Consider the following 23,860-nt stretch of genomic DNA (forward strand, 5'->3'; position numbering starts at 1 on the left):
ATTTGAGAATTATGGCAAGGCCGGTTATAATATCTAAATGTGTGATATACCATTCAAGGTGATCTGTGTGATTGATAAGGATCTAATAGACCAATAGGTGTTATTGACCTAACCTAATAATATGGACATGATGAAAGCTTATGAGCTACAACAATGGTATCATTGAAAGGAGGATGGGGTCTAAGAGCCCCTCTGAACACACATATCTTCTCGTGTTGATTCACTCATATGTAAGGCTTGCTTGCATAAATTAACATGTATGCTAGCCCTTCTTGCTACTAAGGCATTAAACATTTTTAATTCCATGTGGCATTACAATGTATAGCATGGTCCTCTGGTCTTGCCATGCTCAACCTATTGATATTGCTACACTGTTACATTAAGCCCCCTACAACCCTTTGCCCCACATGCAATCTCTCTCTCTCTCTCTCTCTCTCTCTCTCTCTCTCTCTCTCTCTCTCTCTCTCACACACACACACACACACACACACACACACAAGCATAACACCCGTATAGAAATACAATTGTCCATTCAGGCACGTACGCATATGCACATATATACACATGCTCTTGCATTGACCAACTTTAGAAAACTCTCTATCATGGCACCTAAAGCATTGGAGGACCTCAAGAAGTTCAAGAGAAAGCTCGCCTTGCTATTTGAAGCCAACAAGAAAATGATGTTCCCATCACTGTCATCAATCATGGACTCATTTCCATGTGTTTGTTATGTGACTTTGTTCTATGCTTTCGTGTACTAGCCTCTATAACTTCTAGTGCAAACAAAAGGTTCACTTTGACATTCTAAAATAATAAAATGTAAGGTAAGTCAAGCCATGTAAGGCTCTAAAATGTAAAATGAAGGGACCCATTCCCAAACTCAAACAAAAGAAGAATTCAATTGTTCTTATTTAAAGGTAGGTCCAGTCAGAGTAGAATATAATAAAATTTCAAATGTACGCCTAACTCTCTTCTCCTCTAAGGCTTGTTTTAGAAAGCCAAAAATGGAAAGGTGGCAACAAAATGTCCCCTTGCATACATCAAAGAGACGTTGAATTGTGCTTTGGATGACTACCAACTGGCTCATACCATTGCTCATCCACTTTAACTTTTCACTTGCAAGTTAAGCTTTGATAACATTTTCTATTAAAGGGATCCTCCTTATACCTCTGTCAAGCCTTTGCATTTCCTTGGGTAACCATTGAATGCCTTTCTTTGATTGCATGCTAAACACCAAAGTGCCTACCTTGTGTGTGATGATCCCTCCTTTGCATAGGCCAAAGCTTCATTCATGACAATTATGCCCCCACTTTCTAGCTATGGGCCTTTAACTGTCTAAAATTCATCTTCCACATTAAGCACTACTTTATCACCACGATCGTGGCCAACAAAACACGCATTATCATGAGGATCAAAAATATTGATGAGTTTCTTTTGTGTGGTTGCAAGCATTTTCCACTTCCTTAAGGTTTATGAAGTCAATGAACACGTGGATTGTCCTTTTACTTTGATATTTATGAGTAGCAAGGGGTAACAAGGATGAAGGATGGATACCAAATAGTGCATCTCCATCAAGGGTTGTACTGGCTATCATCTCCATGAATCTTTTTGTTGACCCTACATGGCAAAGCCTTTTCCAATATTTTGTACGAGTGTTGAATGTAGTTAAGCATCTAGAGTCCCTTGGCTCAACTCGTGTTGTTTTTCGGGATGTTTTGATGGCTTCAACATTAACTACAACGCAAACATACATTTTGTTCCTTAATTGATTCAACAAGTTACACAAGTCATCACCACAGGTATATGTTTGGAGCACCTCAATTGGAATGCCATCTGCTTAGGAGCTCTCTCCTTTTTCATCTTTACAAGTTTGCATAGTGATGAATAATCATAAGATGCACCGGGTAGATCTTTGAGGTCTCTTGGGATTGTTCATTCCTATGTCATTGAAAACACCTCAATTGGAATGTCATCTGGCTAGGAGCTCTCTCCTCTCTTCTGTTAAGGTGTGTCTATCTCCTGTTGGAAACAAGCACTCTGATAGGGTCCTATGGGTTCCCGGGGCTCAAAAATTTTGCACTCAGGATGATCTTGCCAATTGCATAGAAGTTGAACCAGAGAACATCAAGGCATCTACATTGCTACTCTCTTTCCAATCATCAATCTTGCTGGTGCTTAGCATTAAGTAGCTTTCGTCTTTTGGAAACAAAGAGGGCTGGCATATCCTTGCTTAGGACAAGATTTCTTCCAACGAGTAGGACGGAACAGCTATATCCCGAGTCTGTATACTAAAGCAAAGGACCTTGCATGTAAGTGGTTCTCCAAATTGGAGGGCACTCGACCCTAGGCTAACATTATTAGATAGTGGTTGAGCATAGCCATTGTAAATAAGAGAGGTTGGGAGGGTGGTCATTGGATTGATAACTAATGTGCAAGGGGCAAGGATTCGAAGATCACTAATCATGTAATTCAATATTGAGGTTCACTATAGACTAGCAATTCCAAAGCTGATGGTTCCCTATTGCAAAACATATGGCTCAATGGCCATGCCTTTAAGCATATAATCGACCTGTTGGGGAAGATAGTCACTACCAAGGTCACTACACATAAATCAAATTGTAAGGAAATGTGCAGCTCGGTGGATCTGTGGGACTCGACCCATTTGTGTTGATAGAATCCTCAGAATGCAGCTTCTTTCAATCAGCTAACAAGAAAGGACCCTATTTTTTTTGTAGGATATACGAAGCAGAGAATAAGGAGATCGCCCATTGCCTGAGCAACAACTTGGACACGCATACCAATAAATTGCAAAATCGAATAGTCAAAAGTGGTTGAGCAAAGTTCAAAACTAGCTGTACCGAACGAGGAAAAAACTTAAAGTGTGGAAGCCCACAGTCCTTAAACCTTAAATTTTTGATGTGGATTGTACCTCACTCAAAACAAAATATGAATCCTCGGAGGAAGTATCTCCTGGGCGTGGAGGGGATAAAAATGTATACAGCTGGGCATGGCCAAGCTTGTCCCTTAAGAGGGCATTAGCCTATAACATACAAGGGTCATTGGGTGCTCATGGTGAAGTAAAACTTTTCAAATATAAAACATCTCTCAAGATTGGAATCTATGCATCAATGAGACCTCTACACAGTTACAAAGACTACGTTACCCTATGAGTAGAGGGGATCTACTCATAGGGCATTTGATGGGCTTCTACTTTTTTACATTTACTGGGATCCAAGCATGTTCACCATTGTTGCTTGGCTGATGCACATAGCCCCACACAATACCACCTGAACTGCGGCTATATGGCATGTAGGACTCGGGAGATTTTGCTGGACTAAACAAGCTACAAATTTAGGAACCATATTGTTCTTTTCCTAATAGATGTAAAGTAACAAAATGCTGCTTCTCTCTGATCAACATTAAGCTCGATGTCATCTGTTCGGTCCAAGTTCCTCGCACATGTTATAGCCCACCGTAGAGTGCATTGCTTAAGGCAGCATTCAGACTGCACATGCCCATCCTTGATTCACTTGGTTGAGCCAATGAAATAGGATCACCATGGCTGCACAGTTTCCACTCCCCAAACGGCCGAGCTGCAGCAAGGACCTACTGCGCGCTCGAGTGTTCCTCCACCCCTAGCTGGAACACCTAACCTGCAGCCACTCAGCCAGAGGGAACAACTGAGCGCTATAGGAAAAAGTGCATGATGTCCACAGGGAGTGTGAACGGCAGCCTTCAACACTCCCTCAGCTGTGTCACCTCGAGCAGGAAAGGAGTGTGGAACGAAGTCCCATGGCGTGGTGCAGTCTGAACGGTTGGGCACCCTGCACCAGTCACCCTCACACTCAGACTAGCTAATCAAGCCGCATTATTCAAATATGTATAACACTACGGAATAACCTGGGTTTGTACGAGTTTCATGCACGAGCATGTCCCATCTACAAAGGTCAGCAACCTTCACCTTCACAACCAATCGGAAGATTAGAGCAGAACTCCAGAAAAGTTCTACACATTCAGAAGTAACTACTGCACTAAAGTGAAATCATTAGCAAACACCAATTGGAGAGCAGATATAAGAATAATGACACAAATTTCCAGCTGGCCATTTAGTGTTAGCACATTGTATTTACAAAGAATGGGTTCTCATTTCCTCTTTTGATAATGTATACAAAATTAGCTCCGCCAGCTCCCAGCATTGATACAACAATGCATGCAGCTTTGCTTGCTTAGTGGTTTTACTGCATGCTAAGAATACAAGCATTATGTCCACTCAGTGCGGACTACATTCCAGGATTGAACCAGACTCCCTCCAAGGCAACATCTGAGAGCTCAAAATCTTCAGCCCCTGCAAGACATCATAGTAAGAGTCAAATCCACAGCATGCCTGTTTTTAATTGAAGTATACCATTAGAAATTTAAAAATCACTCCTGTATTGTTTCCATTAAAAGAAGGCAGAGCATCAAAGAAGCTTCAATGCATTAAAAAACGCAGTTACCTAGTAGGTCATCATATGGGTCCGAAAAGGACGATAGCTCTGTGAGAAGAGGAGGAGAAAATGGACGGCTACCCTTACTCTCACGGGGAGTTTCAGTATGCTGCCTTTCTACAGGCAATAGAGAGCTACCCCTTTTCGGAAGGCCATTGTAGCTGAGGCACTTACTAGCTGGTTTTGAGACTCTTGCCTGCTGACCTGATAAACCATCCATGTGATGATGATCCTCATTGCCATTCGTAAGGTTCTCAATCAGAGAATTCTCCTCAAATCGGTGATACTCTGGAGAGCTCCTCAAAGGCTCTGTTTTTTCGTCTTCTGCTTTGGATGTCACAATTGGAGTAAAAAAATGTTCTGCACCAGGCTCTGGCTTTTCAGGTTTGCTGGTATCCACAGAATTCCTAGAAACGGACAAAGCCGCATCATGTACTGATTGCCTCAGTGATGCAAGATTGTCTTCTTTCCTGCCTGCACAAGACAAAAGATGAGATATAAGGGTACAAGCCTACACAAGAAAAAGGCAGACAAAACATCAGTTGCATGACCTTCAAGATCTACTTTGATTATAGAGGCCTCTTCAGCACCATTGTCTGGAGCAGGTGCCTCCAATGATCTTGCTGTATGTGCAAAAACACGAGCTTTTGGCAGTTGAGATGACCTACCCATAGTAGCAGCTGAAAGAGAGAAGATTTGAGGCAGCTTTAAACTAGCACTTTGAGGTACTAACTCCACATTTGAAGTACCAGCCTTGCTTAACACTTCCGATCGTTGAGCATGGTAGCCTTCCTGGAATACACATGATCCTCATGTTGCCCACCAAAACACACAAACACAACAAAAGGCAGTAACTTGAATGTCTCAATTACCCTTTCAAGAACAAGCCTTTCAGCTAATGGTGATGATGTCACAGAAGGAATCATCAATGGTGTTGCTCGGCTCACTTGCTCTCGAAGAGAAGTGATCGATGCTTCTATGACAGGCATAGAACTCTTTAACTGTACAATTAAAGCCTGAAGAAAAAAATAAAATAAATCGGAAGCTCAGTGATTAGAAAAAGGTCGTGACGTGCACTAAATTCTAAATGCTTGCACCTGAATGTTCGCCAAATGTTGCTTGTGTTCTGCCAATGTTGCTCTCAAGGCTTGAGCATGACCATTGTCACCCTCATCAGAAGTTTCTTTTATTAGATCTGGACCTGCACCATCATTTGATCTGGCCTACAGATACACAAGATAGCCATTCTTTTATACAAAATAAAAGATTTCTATCAAAAGGATAGAAAATCAGAGCAAACTTATTTCTTCACAAGCACTAGTCTTTACCAGCTTTAGGAGGAGTTTTGCCCCTAGGCTTTCTCAGTTCGGTGTCAGTTTAATAGTTTTACCTTTGCTTGTATTCTTTTGACATTTACTGACCGTGTGTAAAGGTTCTTTGGCTTTATCCCGCACTTCTCTTTTGGCAGCTCTGCTAGTATTACCTTTTCCTTATGGTTGTATTCTTTGAAATTTATTGACCTTAAGTCAAGGTTGTTTTGACTTTATGTCGTGTTTTTGTATGGGCAACCTGCACTTTGGCAGGCATTGTAGGGGCTATGCTAAATGAAGCCCTAGTTTCCTCCAAAAGAAAGAGCCTAAAAATTACGAATGTAACATAATAAAATTAAAATAACACACACACAAGGCATTCCACTTATTTTTCAGCCAAAAGTGATGTTCCATGCCTGCAGAAAAGCCTCTCCTGCATCTCGCTATTAAAATGGTGTTATGATTCATGAGACCTAAAAATCAGCTGTTGTTAGTTAACACACAGCCATCTAAGTTTGAGATTCCTGAAAAATGCATTTGTGCAAGAAAAGTGAAAAAGCTAGCCAATTCCACATGTCCAATTTGTCACAAGAGAGGATGCACAAGACTTGTCAATCTTATCAGGTACCAATGTTGCATTACCAATCGAAGAGCTTGTTTGTGTAAACGCTGTAAAGAATGTGTCCAGCGCCTCAAAATCTCAGCAACATCTATTGGAGAGGATCCCTTGGCACTTCTTTCTTCGATTCTGGACCGGCTCTCTTCATTAAGGTCAAGAGCATTAACTGCCATATCAAGGCGAGCATGGTTCAAACTACTATAGCTAAATATTGTCTGGTTACTCTTGAGGGTACCATGAGGAGCCCCTTCCTCTTCTGGTGCGAAGGAAGGTAGCTCATTTGAGGAAACACTGGAGCTTCTGTCCATTGCCGCGCGGAGTGCAGGACCAGACACACGATATCTGAAACAGAACAATGGCAGTTTGTATTTGTGTAGTGAAGGTTTAGAAAACATGGAAAGCAATGCAAGATATGGCACACTGCATTTCACTGAAGCTTGGTGGAGCATTGCACTTCGACCTTCAAAGACTCCCAACACATCAGTAACTACTACCTGTGTTCACGATGTGCGATAAGATCTTCAATAGGTCCAGAAGCAAGTTTTTCATGCTGAGCTGCAAAGAAAAACTTTATCATATCAAATTTTTTTGAAAACCTGTGAAACACCAACCTGTTTGCATAAACCTTTATAAAAAGGCAGATAATTACCCGTATGACCTAAAAGTGACTCCCAAAGTTGTGACGCTTTGCTCACAGAGAGAGACTTTTGTGCCTCAAAAGATCCTTCAGCACCATTTTGTCCCTCTCTGATCACACCTTCTCTCTGATACCGAGGCTCTTGCAGCTTCTCCAGCTCTTGGTGCAAGTAGGCCTAAAAGGCACAAAGACCTTTAATATCTAACTCGCAACCTATTTAAGCAACAGCACAATGCAATTTACCTCCTCAGCACACAAAGCTCTGTATTCAGCTGTCATATCATGTGCAAGGCTTGACCATAAAGCTTGCCTACGAACTGCTGCTGCTGCTCCATCAAGAAAACGTCTTCGCTCAATTGCGATCCTAGCCTGCACATGGCAAAAAAAAAATTGTTGTTAGAGTGCGTGAGGGTGCTGATTCGAAATAGTGAATTACCCCATTTTTGGATCCTACATCTAACTGGGATGCTACTCTTTTGCAATGGAAGCCCCACGGCCATTCCACTTTCAATTACAAAACGGTAAAACTTCCCTAAATTCCTCAAATCCCAAGTAACAAACGCCTGACCAACCTAAAGCTTTAAATTCAAGTTTTACTGGCTACTTAGCTGCCATCTGAAACTTTGCCATAGAAACAACCCTTTTTGGATTGAGATACACAATGAGCCAATCCAAAGCGTACTACCTCCAATGACCCCAAAGCTTGCATGACAAGCCTCTTGGGATACTTCATTCATGCACTGACTGAATTTTATTCGAGGAAACTCTTCATGGATTGAGATGTGAAATTTCCATGATAATATCCTCCCATGCCTACAAGTAGGCCAAACCTTACATGATGAGAAAGTCAATGCAGTCTAACAATGACCCCATCACTGGTAACCATATAAAGAGAGAGTTTATCCCCTCTGTTCCTCCCTGGCCCCAAAAGTCTCCCCAAGAAGATTCACTTGGTGACTGGACTCATGCACAGTAGGTCCAAAAAACTGGCAAAACAAACTTTCAAAAGCACACTGAGGATCTACCAACAAACAACGTATCTCCAAAATGAAAGGTGAGAAACTTGATAATCAAGATCTAGCATTTCAGGAGTTAAAACTCTCCATCAAAACGAAGATGCACAACCAGTGGCTGCCACTAAACACAAACATTTGGCATACCTTGGTGACAGTTAGAAGTGCCGAAGCATTACTACTTTGAGCCACAATTTCAGTCAGGGATGCCGGCAAAGGATTTGTTATGACATCTGCAGGAAAACTGCGCTTGTGTACTTCTCGTAAGGCATGGGCTGATAGTTGCCACAGCAGCTCAACAAATCTGCAAACTTAACACCTAGCATCAGCTTCAATTTCTTCCCCCAATTTGAATTACAGATTTGAATCAATTATGTCCAATAAAGGAGGACAACACTAGAAACTCATGCAAAGCTTCGACTCTGGCAAGCTCAAGGAAATAAACGAAAACTGCCAACCAGCAAGAATGTGGCTGAAGGGTGGATTACTAAAGAAACAATATTTGAAACCTGTGAATTTAAAAATCCAAGTACCTTGCAATTAAAATGCAGAGGGAGAGAGAGAGAGAGAGAGAGAGGTGGGGTTGGGGGGGGGGGGGGGGGGTTTGTTTGGTCCGCTTGTGCTCTACTGAGCAGAATGGTGGGGTTGGGGGGGGGGGGGGTTTGTTTGGTCCGCTTGTGCTCTACTGAGCAGAATCCCTCGCGCGCACAAGTACACACTCAGATTCATGCCTTTTAGTTTCACCCATACTTCCGCACGCTCTCGCTCGTAAACAACACACACTCATACACGTACTCTCAATCTCATGCACAGCTTATTTGTTAGGGTTTGAGAAGTGACGTAGGGAAGGGTCACAGTCCGAGGGTTCGTCGGTTAGAGAAAATTTTTCCATCAGCTACTCTCTCTCAAGCATTATGGCACCATCATTCGTCTTATCGGAGGATTTACAACAGAAGATTGGTGACTGTGTGGAGCTTCTCTATCTCAGACACGTCATCGACCGCCTGGTCCAATGCTCCCATGCTCAAATGGACATCTTCAAGTGCAGTCTAGCTGCTTCAAATGAAGGCACAATGGAGGACGTCATCTTACCGGGAAGAGGATACCATCACTTTTGAGTGGAAAGGGATAAAAGGCTAGGGCAAAGACAGACTAGTTGCACGAGAGGACCAGTCACCGCCCTCACAGACACAACAGAGTTCTGCACAGTGGCAAAACTCTGTGCGATAGCATGATAGAGATCAGAAGGATCAGAGTCAGCGGCAGCAACAGCATATTGTTTATCAAACACGAAGACAGAGACAAAGAAAGGCAGGTAGGCAAGGGCAGGCACAGCCTATCCTTGTTTACACACTGATAGTGAGACAGAGGTTGGATGAGGTACAGCAGCCCCCAGACAGACATCCTAAGAAGTTACCAAATCAGGATAGAAAGGAGGTCCTCGAGCAGCTGGACAGAGGAATAGAAAATGAGGACCAACAGTTGGTGGCAATTCAAGAGCAGCCTGTGTTGCCCTAGGATAGGCCAGTTCAACACGCTTTGAATCCCTTGGAGATTCAGTCGCAAGTGCCTCTTATAATAGTCACTATTGAGGGTGAGCAAGACAGTGAGTCTCCTCAATTTCTCGAGGAGTTTGACTATCCATAAGGTTTTGCATCACCTACAGATGTCCCGTTATCTGAGATCTTGCATGCGCAATTCTTTGCGGTTGGTCCATGGAGATTTTCAGATGTCTCTTTAAGGAGAGGGCAGTGCACTATGTGTCGACATGTTTTTCCTGCAGTTGCAAGAGGACGTCACATTTGCCTTGGTCTAAAGAGAGCTCCCATGACCAGATTCAAAGTGCAGGTTATCCATGAAAACTTCTTTTAGACTATTCAGCCCAATAAAAATAAGACAGCTCGTAGAAGTTTACAAGTTTTATCCCAGTTTAATTGGAATAAAGAAATACCGAAAGGGGCGCCAACCTTTGGGGCCAAGAGGGTGTCACTGTCTACTTGGGAGCACTCTAGCTACCAAGTCGTAAACTGTTTTGAAGTCGTGAATTCCCATTACAGGTTTATTAGTGAAGTTACTTTGTGTCATAAAGTGCACGTAAAGTTAAGCACGTATACATTGGGTGAAAGCCAAATTTTACCTCCTTTTAGTAAGGCTGCAGGCTTGTTTCCCACATTCGGACTGCCAACCTTTTCATAAATGTCTTAATTCACTAAATCTTGTCACTATCATATTCATATCCTTTCTCACATTTCAAGCAAACATGCCAATGACCGTCCCAAACAAGACAGTACATTCACTAAGCATGCAATTCACAAATCAAACACTTAATTTACACTGAATACCAAGGTGCAAACAATCAGTCTAGTCTCATCTAGTCTAGAACTCTTGATGCACCTAGATCTCTATGTAATCATCTCATTCTTCCGGAACTCTTGATGTACTCACAACAGTTTCCAATCATTTCATCCAGATAGGAATCTCAATGCACTAGAATCACATTTTGTTGCTAAATGGGCTTTAGCTAAAGGAAAAATAATTCTAAATGAATTTATGGAATTATAAGTGAGAGGATTTTTCTCACTGGAGACATCCGAGCACAGATATTTCCAATGCGTCATTCAAAGTAATGACGGGAGCACTATAAACGGAAATATCATTATGGCCACCAAGAACGGGTATTTCTCATGCATCACATCGGATGGGTGACAAGGAGCATCGGGAAGAAGTATTCGACCATCCAGGAACAGACATCTCTGATGTGTCATATGATGGGTGACATAGAGCATCACGAAGGAGATTGTACCGTAAGTTCGGTGAGAAAGGACTAGATGATGGGCATTCCTGATGCGTCACATGGTGGGTGATGAGAGCATCGGAAAGGGAATATTCCATGGTCAGGAGGAAATTCCAAACTATGTTAGAATTGTGCACAAGAATGAGCAAGCACTTGAATGAAGATGGGTTCAGAGGAAACTTTGAGAAAAAACAGCCTTGGTATATGTAGGTTGCTTCTATGGCCCCATTCACCAGCACATCATTCTGAATCTTCGGAATTCTCTTATGAGTTGTCAGCTGGTTTCCTTCGTTCTTTCTTTGGACATTTCACGTCACACGAAGATGTGCCCCTGTTCACCACAGCCATAGCACTTGCCCTCTTTGAAGTACTCAGCATGCTTCTCTACTATCGATTGGGCCCTATGGATTTCTTTTGATTCTTGCCCTTCTTCTTTTCCTTGGAAGACTCCAACTCGTTCCCTTGGTCCTTTCTTTGAACACTTCGCGAAGATGTGCCCCTGTTCACCAAAGCCATAGCACTTGCCCTCTTTGAAGTACTCAGCACGCCTCTCTATTGTCAATTTGGGCCCCGTGAGGAAATTCCATACTGTGTTAGAATTGTGCACAAGAATGAGCAAGCACTTGAATGAAGATGGGTTCAGAGGAAACCTTGAGAAAAAACGACCTTGATATATGTAGGTTGCTACTATGGCTATCACAAATTGGTGACATGGCAATGCAACCCTAACACACACACGACAAAGTGATGACGTGGCTGACTGTACGAAAATCCTTCATTTTGCTGACATCTGACATGGCAGTACTGTACGAATTTTCGAGTTTTGTGCTGACATGCTGACGTGGCAGATTGTACAGATTTCCGCGTTTCACGCTGGCTGCTAACGTGGCAGGGCTGTACGGAATTCCGTAATTTGCGCTTGCTGCTTTTTGCCAGTTTTTGAGGATCAATTGCTTTTACAACTTTTGCTTTTGAGTTAGACTGATTTTGGGGCTCTGCTTTTGGCATCCCTTGTAAGAATAAAAGAGCCCTAAGGGCCTCACTCTTGAGAGCATCTAGACGCAGAGTCTGAAAGCGGCCGACCCTGCGGGAGTTTTACTTTGCTCAAAGATTAATATAAAAGAAATACCGGAAGGGGCGCCAATCTTTGGGGCCAATCTCTCTGGGCACGGAACTACGTCGGGCCGTGTCGACCAAATTGAATTGTGATTTTAAAATTGTGAAGTATTTAAGTGAATCTCTCTCTCATGTCGCGATAGATTCTAGACTTGGGGTGTTCAAGTTTGTTACAATGGTATCAGAGCATCAGACGTGTGCTTTTCTCAAAGCATACAGGTCCTATCAAAGAGCAAACAGGCCACTTGGGCACTTTTGGAGAAATTATTATTGAAGAATCTTCATGTCGTGACCCCGTACTTATTAGCCACTCCCACCCATCATACATCGCGCAGCGGCACGCTCCCGTCTTCATCACTCTGTCTTACAGGGCATAAGCCATAAAGAATCCCATATTACACATGGGTTCTCGTGGAGAATCTGGGAGAGAGAACACCTTTGGGTGGGCAAGCAAAAAACTGTAAAATCCGGCGCGAGAACTGAAGAAAAGAATGAAGATGGGCAAAAAAAAATTTGATGGAGAAGTTTGCCAAAGCAAAATACAAGCGTCCACTACAGGTTGACATGGGTATGAAACGATTGATGAAGTACTCAAGAGACCCTAGATTTACGAAACACCTGAAGAATTACCCGACTGATGAGATTCAATCGAGATGGCGTGAGGCCATTGAGTCTCTCTCAAGACGGGGTGGAAAGCTGAAAGGACAGACGAATACAAAAAAGCGGAAGCTTTACTCCCAGGAAGAGTTGAAACAAAACTGTAGATTAGAAGATAACCCGATACTGGAAAGGACACTGAAAGAGATATTGATGTATTGACAATCTGGTTGTTTGTGACAGATAACCGGAAATAGAAGCGAGGAACTCGGTTCTGTATGGATTGAGAAGCATGGAGTTGGACATCCACTCTTTTGCAACGAGGTGAGCCGTCTCCTTACTTGTTTTGCAGGTGAAATCAAGGATGAGATGGTGAGATCGAAAGCGAGACAACTCAGGAATGAATCGGATATCCTTTCGATTCAAGATAAGAATGATGAATTTGATTGAATGAATGATGACGTATGTTGAATGATTCTAGTGCGTCAAGATTCCCATATGAATGAGATGACTAGATGTTGTGATGAGCGTATCAAGAGTTCCTGCGGGATGAGATGGCTACACAGGGATCTAGGTGCATCAAGACTTCTGGATGGATGAGATAGATGATTGAAACACTCTGTTCAGTATGAACTAAGTGTGTGAATGAAGAACTTTGAAATAAGAATTTCTGAAGATGATTTTTGATTTATGAGATTAATGTTGTCTGGAAGAACTTGCTAGACATGTGCAGATAACAGGTGAAATCAATGATAATGGATGACGAATTGAGAGCAATGACCGCTTCAAAATGAACCCGATAAGTATCATGAATTTTGAATGAAACTAATGCTTTTGGAAGGTCCTGCTATTTGTGAACAGGAAACAGGATTAAGAATGAGATGATGATGATTTTGGAGCAGTGATGGCTCCTAAATGAACCTGATGATTGAATCACGACCGATTCAATGGAACAATAGTGCACTCATCAAGAGTTCCTGCAGGATGAGATGGCCACACAGCTGGAACTAAATGATTGGACCACTCTGTTCAGTTGAACTTAGTAATGAATTGGGATCCCCGGAAAATATTTCTCGCACACGACAGTGTACGAGGCGAACAATTCTTGCATACGAGAGTGCTCGAGGCAAATGACTACTTGCACACGATAGTGCTTGAGTCGAAAAATCTATATAGACATGATCGCAATATGGGATTAGTTAACCCGACATCAATGAGGTCCAGAATGGATCTAGATGTGGTTACTAAATACGTTGTTGGCAGTCATCGTGTGAGATTTGGAATAATGTTTCTGTGATTGATTGTCATGTGATGTCTTGTGCAGTGACGTGACTGTTGTCTTTGTACACGTGCTAGATGTGTCGTGTCTAGTGCGTCGGTACTAACAATCTAACAGTCAATGTCTACTAAGACATTTTAGGCCTCTGTCTCTTTTTGCAAGCGTAATCGAGGGCGATTACAATTCTTTCAAGAGGGGGGCATGTCACAAACTGGTGACGTGGCAGTAAAGTGATGACGTGGCTAACTACACGGAAATCCTTGATTTTGCGCTGACATCTGATGTGGCAGTACTGTATGGATTTTCGAGTTTTGTGCTGACATGCTGACGTGGCAGATTGTACGGATTTCCGCATTTCATGCTAGCTGCTGACATGGCAGGGCTATACAAAATTCCGTAATTTGTGTTGGCTGCTTTTTGCAAGTCTTTGAGGATCAATTGCTTTTGGAACTTTTGCTTTGAGTTAGACTGATTTTGGGGCTCTGCTTTTGGCATCCCTTGTAAGAATAAAAGAGCCCTAAGGGCCTTACTCTTGAGAGCATCTGGACGCAGAGTTTGAGAGCGGAGGACCCTGCGGGAGTTGTACTTTGCTCAAAGATCAATATAAAAGAAATACGGAAAGGGGCGACAATCTTTGGGTCCAATCTCTCTGGGCATGGAACTACGTCAGGCCGTGTCGACCAAATTGAATTGTGATTTTAAAGTTGTGAAGTATTTTAAGTGAATTTCTCTCTCGTGTCGCGACAGACTCTAGACTTGGGATACTCAAGTTTGTTACAATGGCCCCCATTCACCAGCACATCTTTTTGAATCTTCGGACTTCTCTTATGAGTTGTCAGCTGGTATTCTTCGTTCTTTCTTTGGACACTTCACGTCACACGAAGATGTGCCCCTGTTCACCACAGCCATAGCACTTGCCCGCTTTGAAGTACTCAGCACGCTTCTCTACTCTCGATTTGGGCCCTGTGAATTTCTTTTGATTCTTGCCCTTCTTCTTTTCCTTGGAAGACTCCAACAGGTTCCCTTGGTTCTTTCTTTGGACACTTTGCAAAGATGTACCCTTGTTCACCAAAGCCATAGCACTTGCCCTCTTTGAAGTACTCAACACGCTTCTCTACTGTCAATTTGGGCCCTGTGGATTTCTTCTTTTGATTCTTGCCCTTTTTCCTTTCCTTGGGAGACTCCCTTCCCGTTGACTTTGGCACTGACCTGTCCGTCAGATAGATCAAAGAGTCAGAATGCATACCAAAGCCTTCTTTGGCATGTCCCATAAGCCTTTGAATGGATTCTAACTTTTGCTTCAAGCAATATTGCCAAATCACTTTTGGACCACAACAAAACAATTCTACATGCTCCTTACAAGTGATTGTAACAGACTTTGACACCCCAAGTCGGAAATCTGGCATGACATATGAAAGAATCACTTAAAAACACTTCACGAACTTTATCACAATTCAATAGAGTCAACACGGCCCGGCGTAGTTCCGTGCCCAGAGGTATTGGCCCCAAAGTCTGGCGCCCATTTCGGTATTTATTTTTATATTAATGCTTGAGCAAAGTTACAAAATCCGAGGGTCTTCTTTGCTCAACGCTCGTAAGCAAACCTAAGTGCAAAAGGCCCTCTAGGTACATAATTAAAGGCCCATGGCCTCTCAAAAGCAGTACATGAAAAGATTCAAACTCAAAAGCTTCAGGTCCCAAAAGCTTGCGCCATAACCAGCCAACGCGATTTGTGGAATTTCCATACGCTGCCACGTCAGCGTCAGCGTAAAACACGGGTTGTAGTACAACGAGTGCCACATTAGCAGTCCATGCAAGTTTTTATTTTGTCTTGTGTCCCCTGGGCCCCGTCGGAAAGGGACTCATAAGTTGGATAAACTTAAAAGATCATTTTTTATCTGCTAGGTGGTCATGCCACATCATCACTTTGTGACAATGATCTTCCAAAAAGAAGCCACTGGCAAAAATGTATCCCAAAACCTCTGCAATAAGCAACCAAAGTGTTCCTTCGTCATCCTCTAATGATGCCAAGCTCTAATAACATCCTCTTCATACTCTTCCGTTAACCGTATCGAAGTGAAGATTCTTTTGAATTTGTGTGCTTTTTACCAACTCACTGATCTTCTTATCATGAGCTTCATCAAACTCTTCTTGCAAATACAATTTCTACTTTTCTGCACTCAGCTTTGTTCTCTGCTTCATTGCTGACTTCAAAGGTGAATAAACGACTCTCACCATCTAGAGTGCGACGGAAACTTTCCATGATCTCTCGAATCCTCGAAAGGAGGCTTGCTCTGTTGGAATCTCCTCTGTTCCACCATTGAGATTGGTTTCATCATCTCCCCACAAACGAATAGTCGGAGGGGTGTCGTCTTTGTTGGATTCACTGCTAGAACCCGTGTGTTGCAAAAAAGGATCAGATTCTCCGTAGAAAAAGAATCGTCGGAGCTCTGATACCACTGTCAGAGGCAAGGTTGCATAAGTACGTACATACTGATCCTTTAGTACGGAACAATACGTACGGATTCATACAGTAGTAAGGTATGCAGTCCAGTATGGATTGAGGTTAAAGGTATGTAAGCATACACACTATTCGTAAATAACCCTTAAGAAATAGGAAAAAAATTAGGAATCTCATAAGAGAAACCTACAAATATGTAAACCATCACTCTATATAGCTAAATGGAAAGGCCGACCTGCATTAAACATCAATCAAGTGACCTACCACGATCCATGATACGAACATAGGACACAATATCAAATTTCAGTGATAGCATGACTGACTGTCTAGATGTATAGAGATCTCGGTTCCCATTGTTCAGTGTTCAATACCATAAACTTAGAAGCAACATAGCACTGTAAGAGACAATGTACATCATACATAAATAAAGATCCAAAGATTGACTAATAATTATCAAAATACTGCATCATCCGGACATGAGAAGTTCATATCAATCATGACCAATGTCTAATGCCAACTACAAAAGCTCATAAACAAGCAAGCTGTGAATGCCAAAACTATTACATAGCAAGAAAATTTTTATTTTATTTTTAAGGCCATACGGATCCATACTGTATGGACGTACCGTACGAATTCAACCCGTACGTGCGTACAGTCCAACCTTGCTCTCTTACCATCATACTTACTGAAAGTCAACTTTTTAGTGACTGGATTGTTAGAGTCATCGTCACTCCGTGGGCTAAGTCTTGCGTGCGTTGGTCTCGCTCTTTTCTTCAGCCGCTATACGTTGAGCTTTGCGTTCCCTCTCTAGAGCCATTCTTTCCCTTTCAATTGCGGCCCGCTGAGTCTCCTGTTGTAGCATCATCTATCACAAACTGGTGACGTGGCTGGCGGGCGCGCGCACACACCCTGCTGATATGACTACCCCTAAAATGCACCAACAGGCTGACGTGGCAAGAAGTGTACGGAATTCCGCAGATCGCGCTGACAGGCTGACGTGGCAGCAGTATGAGATTCCGCTTTTTGCGCTAACATGATGACATGGCAAAACTGTACGGAATTCTGTAAATTGCGCTGGCTGATTTTGCTGGCAGCTTTTGGATTAAAGTTTGTTTTGAGTTTAAGAGCTTTTGAGTTTGAGATTTTGGGGCTTTGCTTCTGGGGCAACCCTTCTAACAATAAATTGTTCATTTGAGCCTCATTACTCAGAGCATCTAGACGCAGAGTATGAGAGTGAGATCCGCGGGCCCTCTTTGTACTTTGAACACAGATTAATATAAAAAGGAATACTGAAAGGGGCGCCAGTCTTTGGGGCCAATACCTCTGGGCACGGAACTACGCCGGGCTGTGTCGTCTTTGTGAACTATTTTGAAGTGAATCATTGTTGTGTCGCAGTAAAATCTTGACTTGGGGTGTCCCGAGTTTGTTACATTCGTATCAGAGTGCGGCCGATTTCTCTTCTACTGGAAAATCCGATCCTTTTTTCGCGACACTTGTGGATTCCAACAAGAAACAATTGACTTCTTTTGCATCTGCGAATGCGGGAGGAGATCACAAAGAAGATTCTCATGATCAAACAAAGGAAGAGTACGGCCCACCTCGGCCTACTCAGTTCGAGATTGAAGAGATGGAATGTCGACAACTGGTTGACGAGGCAACAAAGCAAATGATTAAAATAGCGAAGGATCCGAAATTTGCAAATTTTTTGTCTCAGCAATCCATGGCACAAGTGCACACCCAGTGGCAGAAAGCCACAGAACCACCCATCAAACCGGCAATCAAGAAACCTCCTTCTCCGAGGATGTTTACAGAGCAAGAATTACAAGAGGTGGTTCAGACACAGATCAACCGGCTTTTGGACACAAACAACAAATCCAAAAAGCGAGAGAAAAAGCACAAGAAGGGGACCGACTTCCCGGGTTATTTGGGTCATCAATCTTCTTTTGCATCAGCAAGAAAGCAGAAGAAGCGTGTACGATTTGAAGGACTACCCAGTTCTTTTTCTTCTTCTTCTTCTTCTTCTTACAGTTCTTCTAGCTCTTCTGACTCGAGCGAGGAAGACAAAAAAGGCAAAAAGCAAAGCTTTGGAAAGGGCAAGAAAAAGGCAAAGAAGCCCAGATTTCGCCCAGTTTCTGACAGGTCTACGGAGGAGTCATCCTCAAACAGTTCGGACTCCGATGATCTTATGTTTTATGTAAAGAAGAAGCATTTTTACAAAGCCAACCAATATAACTTTCTCGAAGATAAAAGCAAGAAAGTAAAAGAATTCAAAGAAGGTGGACAGTCAATTAAATTTGAATCCTTTTCTAGGTTCCGAGATGCTTTGAGGGCTTTGGCCTTCATTCAGTAGTTTGACATAGCTTTCTCTGGAGGGCATTACTCAGAGCACTCCAAGATTAGAAGGGCTACATCTTTCTTCAAGGGAAATGCTCAAACATGGTGGTCCACTCCTTCTGAGGAAGGAAGCTCCAGTTAAATGGTTGAGATTCAAAAGGCTCTTTATTTCTTCTTGGGAGTACGAACGAGATATACGAACTGCTTGGAATCATCTTCCGATGACCAAGGGAGATTCTTTGGAACTCTTCTCTACCAACCTCTTCATTTAAGAAGGTCGTTTAAGGAACAGATTGAGCGGTTTTGTTGCGGACTCCCTACGGAGATCCGAGACTACTGCCTGGAACAAAAGTCTAATTCTATTCAAGAATTGATGGGTCATGCGAAACGGGGTTTTGCGATACATTCGGGGAATTTGACCTACCCCACTGATGAGATCTTGACTCAGAGAACCCAACAGACCTCTCACAACGAAAGTAGAAAGAGAAATAGTTCCCAAGAAAAGAAAGACAAGGATACATGACCCCGGCTCACTCTTTGAGAAAGGGCCAGTTACATCAAAGAAGGGAAGTGTTTTGGATGCGGGGAACATGGGCACGTCTCCACGAAGTGCCCTAAAAAGGCACAGCAAGAACAACATGAAGACAGGCCAGAGAGTTCGAGAGCAACTGAGGAACGTGGCAAAAAAGGCAAGATGAAATCAGGACTAGTTCCAGATTGCATGGGTATTGACCCAAGCATGATTGATGAAAGTACAGAACTTTGCCGAGTTTGGGGCAAAGTGAAAGATCAAGAAGCCCTGATTTTCTTTGTGGAGGAGCCAAGGCCAACTTCATTTCACCTGAATTGGAGGCGCAGCTCGAGATTACACCGGATTGGATGGGACCACCAGCAGAGGCAGGGGTATTTAGGGCACGAGGACTTTTACATAATGTCCTTGGAAGGTAGTGACGTCCTCCTTGGAGTCCCTTGGTACCATAAGAACAACGCCGTGGTCGATTATCAGGCGAAGAAAGCGACTTTGACAAATGAAAAGGGCCAAAAAATTGTACTTGATGTGAAACTCAAGGGCGAATCTGTCCCTATTGTATCGGCTTCGACCGTTTCCAAATTAATGAAATCCAGTCTATTTGTTTACTCGATCTATTTGAAAGAGTTAAATGATGAACATAGAACGAATATGTCTGAACTTGATAAAGAACGCCAAGATTTTCTCCACACTCATGCCGATTGCTTTTTTGAGGGCGTGCCAAGCAAGTTGCCACCATCTCGTCCTGAGGATCACACTATTGATCTGATACCTGAAAGCACACCACCGAACCGGCCACCTTACAGTGTTGGCCAAGCCCAGAATGAAGAGATTATGAACCAAGTGAAAGACCTTTTGGAAAAGAGTCTTATTCAACCGAGTACTTCACTCTACTGCTCTCCGGTGTTGTTGGTTTTAAAGAAAGACGGATCTTGGAGAATGTGCATTGATTACAGAGCTCTCAATAAAATCACCATCAAGAACAGATTTCCCATTCCCAGGATCGATGATATTCTTGACCAATTACAAGGATCCTCTTGTTTCAGCAGGATCGATTTGAAAAGCGAACATCATCAAATCCGAATCGTGCCGAGAGATGTCTACAAGACAGCTTTTCGGACGAGCTTCGGTTTATATGAATTTTTGGTGATGCCTTTTGGCCTTACCAATGCTCGAGCGACTTTCAACCGAATGATGGATAGGGTTTTTAGAGTACACATCTTTTGTTGGCACTTTCTTTGATAATATTATAGTCTTCTCCAAGGATCACACAAAACATAGACACCATCTGCTACAGATCTTTCACGCATTGCGAGATCATAAGTTAGTTATCAATGCCAAGAAGAGTGAATTTTTCTTGCCCGAGATACACTTTTTGGGACACATCGTCTCAGCAACAGCAGGAGTACAGATGGACCCAACCAAGATTGAGACTATACGTAATTGGCCCAATTTGAAGAATGTTCATGAAGTTAGAAGCTTTTTGGGCTTATGTTCTTACTACCGACAGTTCATTAGAGAGTTTGCAGAAGTTGCTTCCCCTTTGCACATTCTGACACAGAAAGGATTCCCTTTCTCGTAGGGACCCACAAAGGTGGCTGCCTTTCAAACTTTGAAAGAGAAATTGACTACGGGACCAGTTTTGACTTTGCCGAATTGCAAAAGTCATTTGAAGTATATTGTGATGCTTGTGGTCGTAGTCTGGGTGCGATCTTAATGCAGTAAGGCCATGTCATTGCCTATGAGAGCCGATTGTTTTCAAGGCCGGAATTGACAACACAGATTTATGAGAAAGGGCTCTTGGCGGTTATCCATGCTCTTACTCAGTGGCGACATTACCTACTCGAAGACGATTTTACGATCTTCACTGCTGATCATCAGAGCTTACGCTACTTCTTGTCACAGAAGCAGCTTTCAGAAAAGCAGATGCGGTGGACTAACATCTTGTCACAGTTTCACTTCCAGATTGTCCATGTACAGGGACAAAAGAACTTGGTGGCAAATGCATTGTCCCGGAAGCTGTTAGTCTTGGCTATTTCCACGATTCACCATAGAAGCTGCGAGGACATGGTCGATCAGTATGCCACAGATCCAGATTTTTACTCGAATACAGAATGGGGAGGTAGTAGCGAGATATTCCATACGGGATGGCTACTTGATGAAGAAAACGATGTTGTGCGTTACAGAGCCATTTAGGGAAAAGGTTCTAACTGAATGCCATTGTCCACCGTTTACAGGTCACCACGGCATTGACACCACCTTGAAAGGTGTGGAGCCTTACTTCTTTTGGCCGAGACTCAAAAAAGATATGGACGACTTTGTATACAATTGCTTGGTATGCCAGAAGGTCGTTTGACAGGCATAAAGCACAGGGATTGTTACAGCCTTTACCCATTCCCACCCACCCCTGGGAAAGTATTGCAATGGATTTTATTTTTGATCTCCCGAAGACACAGAGTGGGCATGATGACATTTCGACTGTCATTGATAGATTTTAGCAAGCAAGCTCATTTTGTTCCAGTGAAGAAAACAGTCAAGCCGGATCATTTAGCGAGACTGTTCATTTCACAGATTTTCAGATTACATGGCATGCGTGAGACAATAGTCTCTGACAGAGATCCCCGATTCACGAGTTTGTTTTGGAAGGCTATTGGGAGAACATTGGCACACGGTTGCAGTTCTTGTCATCTTTCCATCCGCAGACAGATGGGCAATCTCAGATTGCAAATTCAATCGTACTGGATTTATTGAAGTCTTACATTTCTGATCAGAAGACTCAATGGGAAAAAAAATTGCCCTTGGTGGAATTTGCCTACAATAACACGATCCACTCTTCGACGGGGAAGGCGCCATTTGAGATTATTGAAGGTGCTATGAAGGTTCCACCCTTCCTTAGCACGAAAGATAAGATTTTTGAAGCGGACCATACACGAGGGACTTGGACACTGCTTTTGCCAAGGTCCGGGAGGCTTTAACGAAATCTTAGGAAAGACACAACAAGGCAATAGATCGACAACGTCGCGATTTGAAATTAAAGGAAGACGATTGGGTGCTCTTACGTTTTGAGAAGGCACGCCTAAGAAAGAAAAAGGGAAAGGAGCGGCTTTTTCCAAAGCTTAGCATGAGATACTATGGACCTTTCTAGATAAAAGGAAAGATAAATGATGTCTCCTTTAGACTGAAGCTGCCCGATACTTGGAGAATTCACAATGCTTTTCATGTGAGTCTCTTGAAGCCTTTTAAAGGCGATGTGCTCGATGATGGGGAGCCAGATGAGCAACCCAAAGTAGAGGAAAGCGAGGAGATACTCGTTCCAGAACAGATATTGGCACATAAAGATAGAAAGATTAAAGGTAAAGTGATTAGGCGGTTCTTGGTTAAATTCAAGAACTATCCCGCATTGGATGCGAAGTGGATGTAGGAGGAGGACCTAGAAGATACTCCTCAAATTTTGGAACTTTACCTTGAAGAATTCGGTTTAGCATAATCTACTCCGATAGAACCCCGACTTCAGCATGGGTGAATCTAGTGCAGTGGGCTTGCACAAGAGGGGAGGGGAGCTCACTGATGTCCCTTTGGGTTTCAAGGATACTGTTGGGCTCACAGTATTCTCTCTATGACTTTATGAACTCGAATTCCCGAAAATGAAAATGATATTGATTGATTTGTACTTGACTTGTTTGAGTGCAGGAATTGAAAGACGAAATGACTGCAACATTTCAATCTCATAAATCTCTATAGACATGATTGCAATAAGGATTAGTTATTCGCGCATTTGTGAGGTCCCGACTCGATCTAGATGCGATTACTAAATACGTTGCCGATTAATCATGGTCTGAGATTTGGAATGAATTTGAATATGCTTTGTCATGCAATGTCCTGTGATGTCAAATGACGTCCTTTGATGTCCGGTGATGTGATTGTCGATTGGTACATGTGCTAGATGTGTTGTGCCTAGTGTGTCGGTACTAACAGTCAGTGTCTACTAACACAATTTATGGCCTCTGTTTGTTTTGCAGGCGTAATCGAGGGCGATTACAATTCTTTCAAGGGGGGGGGGGGGTATCCCAAACTGGTGACATGGCTGGCCCTCGGACACACACACACACACACACCATGCTGATATGAGTGCCCGTGAAATGTGCTGACAGGCTGACGTGGCAGGAAAGTGTACGGAATTCCGCAGATCGCGCTGATAGGCTGATGTGGCAGCATTACGGAATTCCGCTTTTTGCTCTGACATGATGACATGGCAATTTTGGATTAAAGTTGCTTTTGAGTTTAAGAGCTTTTGAGTTTAAGATTTTGGGGCTCTGCTTTTGGGGCAACCCTTCTAACAATAAATTGGTCTTTTGGGCCTCATTACTCAGAGCATCTGGACGCAGAGTCTGAGAGTGAGACCCGCGGGCCCTCTTTATACTTTGAACACAGATTAATATAAAAAGAAATATCGAAAGGGGCACCAGTCTTTGGGGCCAATACCTCTAGGCACGGAACTACGCCAGGCCATGTCGTCTTTGTGAACTGTTTTGAAGTGAATTACTGTTGTGTCGCGGTAGAAACTTGACTTGGGGTGTCCAAGTTTGTTACATCATCTCCATCATGGACTTCATCAAAGTCTCCACAGAATTTGGTTGCAATCAATGGCGTTGATGGGGACGGAGGAGGATCTGGAAATGGTCTT

At 42.9% G+C, this 23,860-nt stretch overlaps 2 protein-coding genes across 3 annotated transcripts in view; both read right to left on the reverse strand.

Annotated features, from left to right (window-relative positions):
* Positions 1-3,305: 3,305 nt before the first annotated feature.
* On the reverse strand, positions 3,306-4,196 carry LOC147436942 (uncharacterized). Its single transcript, XM_086486342.1, has 3 exons — positions 4,131-4,196; positions 3,901-3,961; positions 3,306-3,824 (listed from the first exon to the last, which is right to left on the reverse strand). The coding sequence occupies exons 1-3, from the start codon at positions 4,194-4,196 to the stop codon at positions 3,736-3,738; spliced, it is 216 nt and encodes a 71-aa protein (XP_086342468.1). The 3' UTR covers positions 3,306-3,735.
* LOC147436943 (AUGMIN subunit 6-like) overlaps positions 4,074-23,860 on the reverse strand; it is a 44,120-nt gene continuing 24,333 nt past the window's right edge. The window contains exons 4-13 of one of the 2 annotated variants that reach the window (XM_086486341.1): positions 8,214-8,370; positions 7,297-7,422; positions 7,066-7,228; positions 6,911-6,971; positions 6,440-6,758; positions 5,585-5,710; positions 5,360-5,503; positions 5,156-5,279; positions 4,497-4,961; positions 4,074-4,345 (exon numbers count right to left, since the gene is read on the reverse strand). In XM_086486341.1, coding sequence (XP_086342467.1) covers positions 4,281-4,345; positions 4,497-4,961; positions 5,156-5,279; positions 5,360-5,503; positions 5,585-5,710; positions 6,440-6,758; positions 6,911-6,971; positions 7,066-7,228; positions 7,297-7,422; positions 8,214-8,370 — 1,750 coding nt within the window. In that variant the 3' untranslated portion in view covers positions 4,074-4,280. Of the gene's footprint in view, positions 4,346-4,496; positions 4,962-5,038; positions 5,280-5,359; positions 5,504-5,584; positions 5,711-6,439; positions 6,759-6,910; positions 6,972-7,065; positions 7,229-7,296; positions 7,423-8,213; positions 8,371-23,860 lie in introns of both variants that reach the window. The other variant, XM_086486340.1, reaches the window with a different exon arrangement.

The sequence above is a fragment of the Adiantum capillus-veneris genome, chromosome 17, assembly GCF_014529385.1.
Source record: "Adiantum capillus-veneris isolate H3 chromosome 17, ASM1452938v2, whole genome shotgun sequence".
Classification (NCBI taxonomy): Eukaryota; Viridiplantae; Streptophyta; class Polypodiopsida; order Polypodiales; family Pteridaceae; genus Adiantum; species Adiantum capillus-veneris.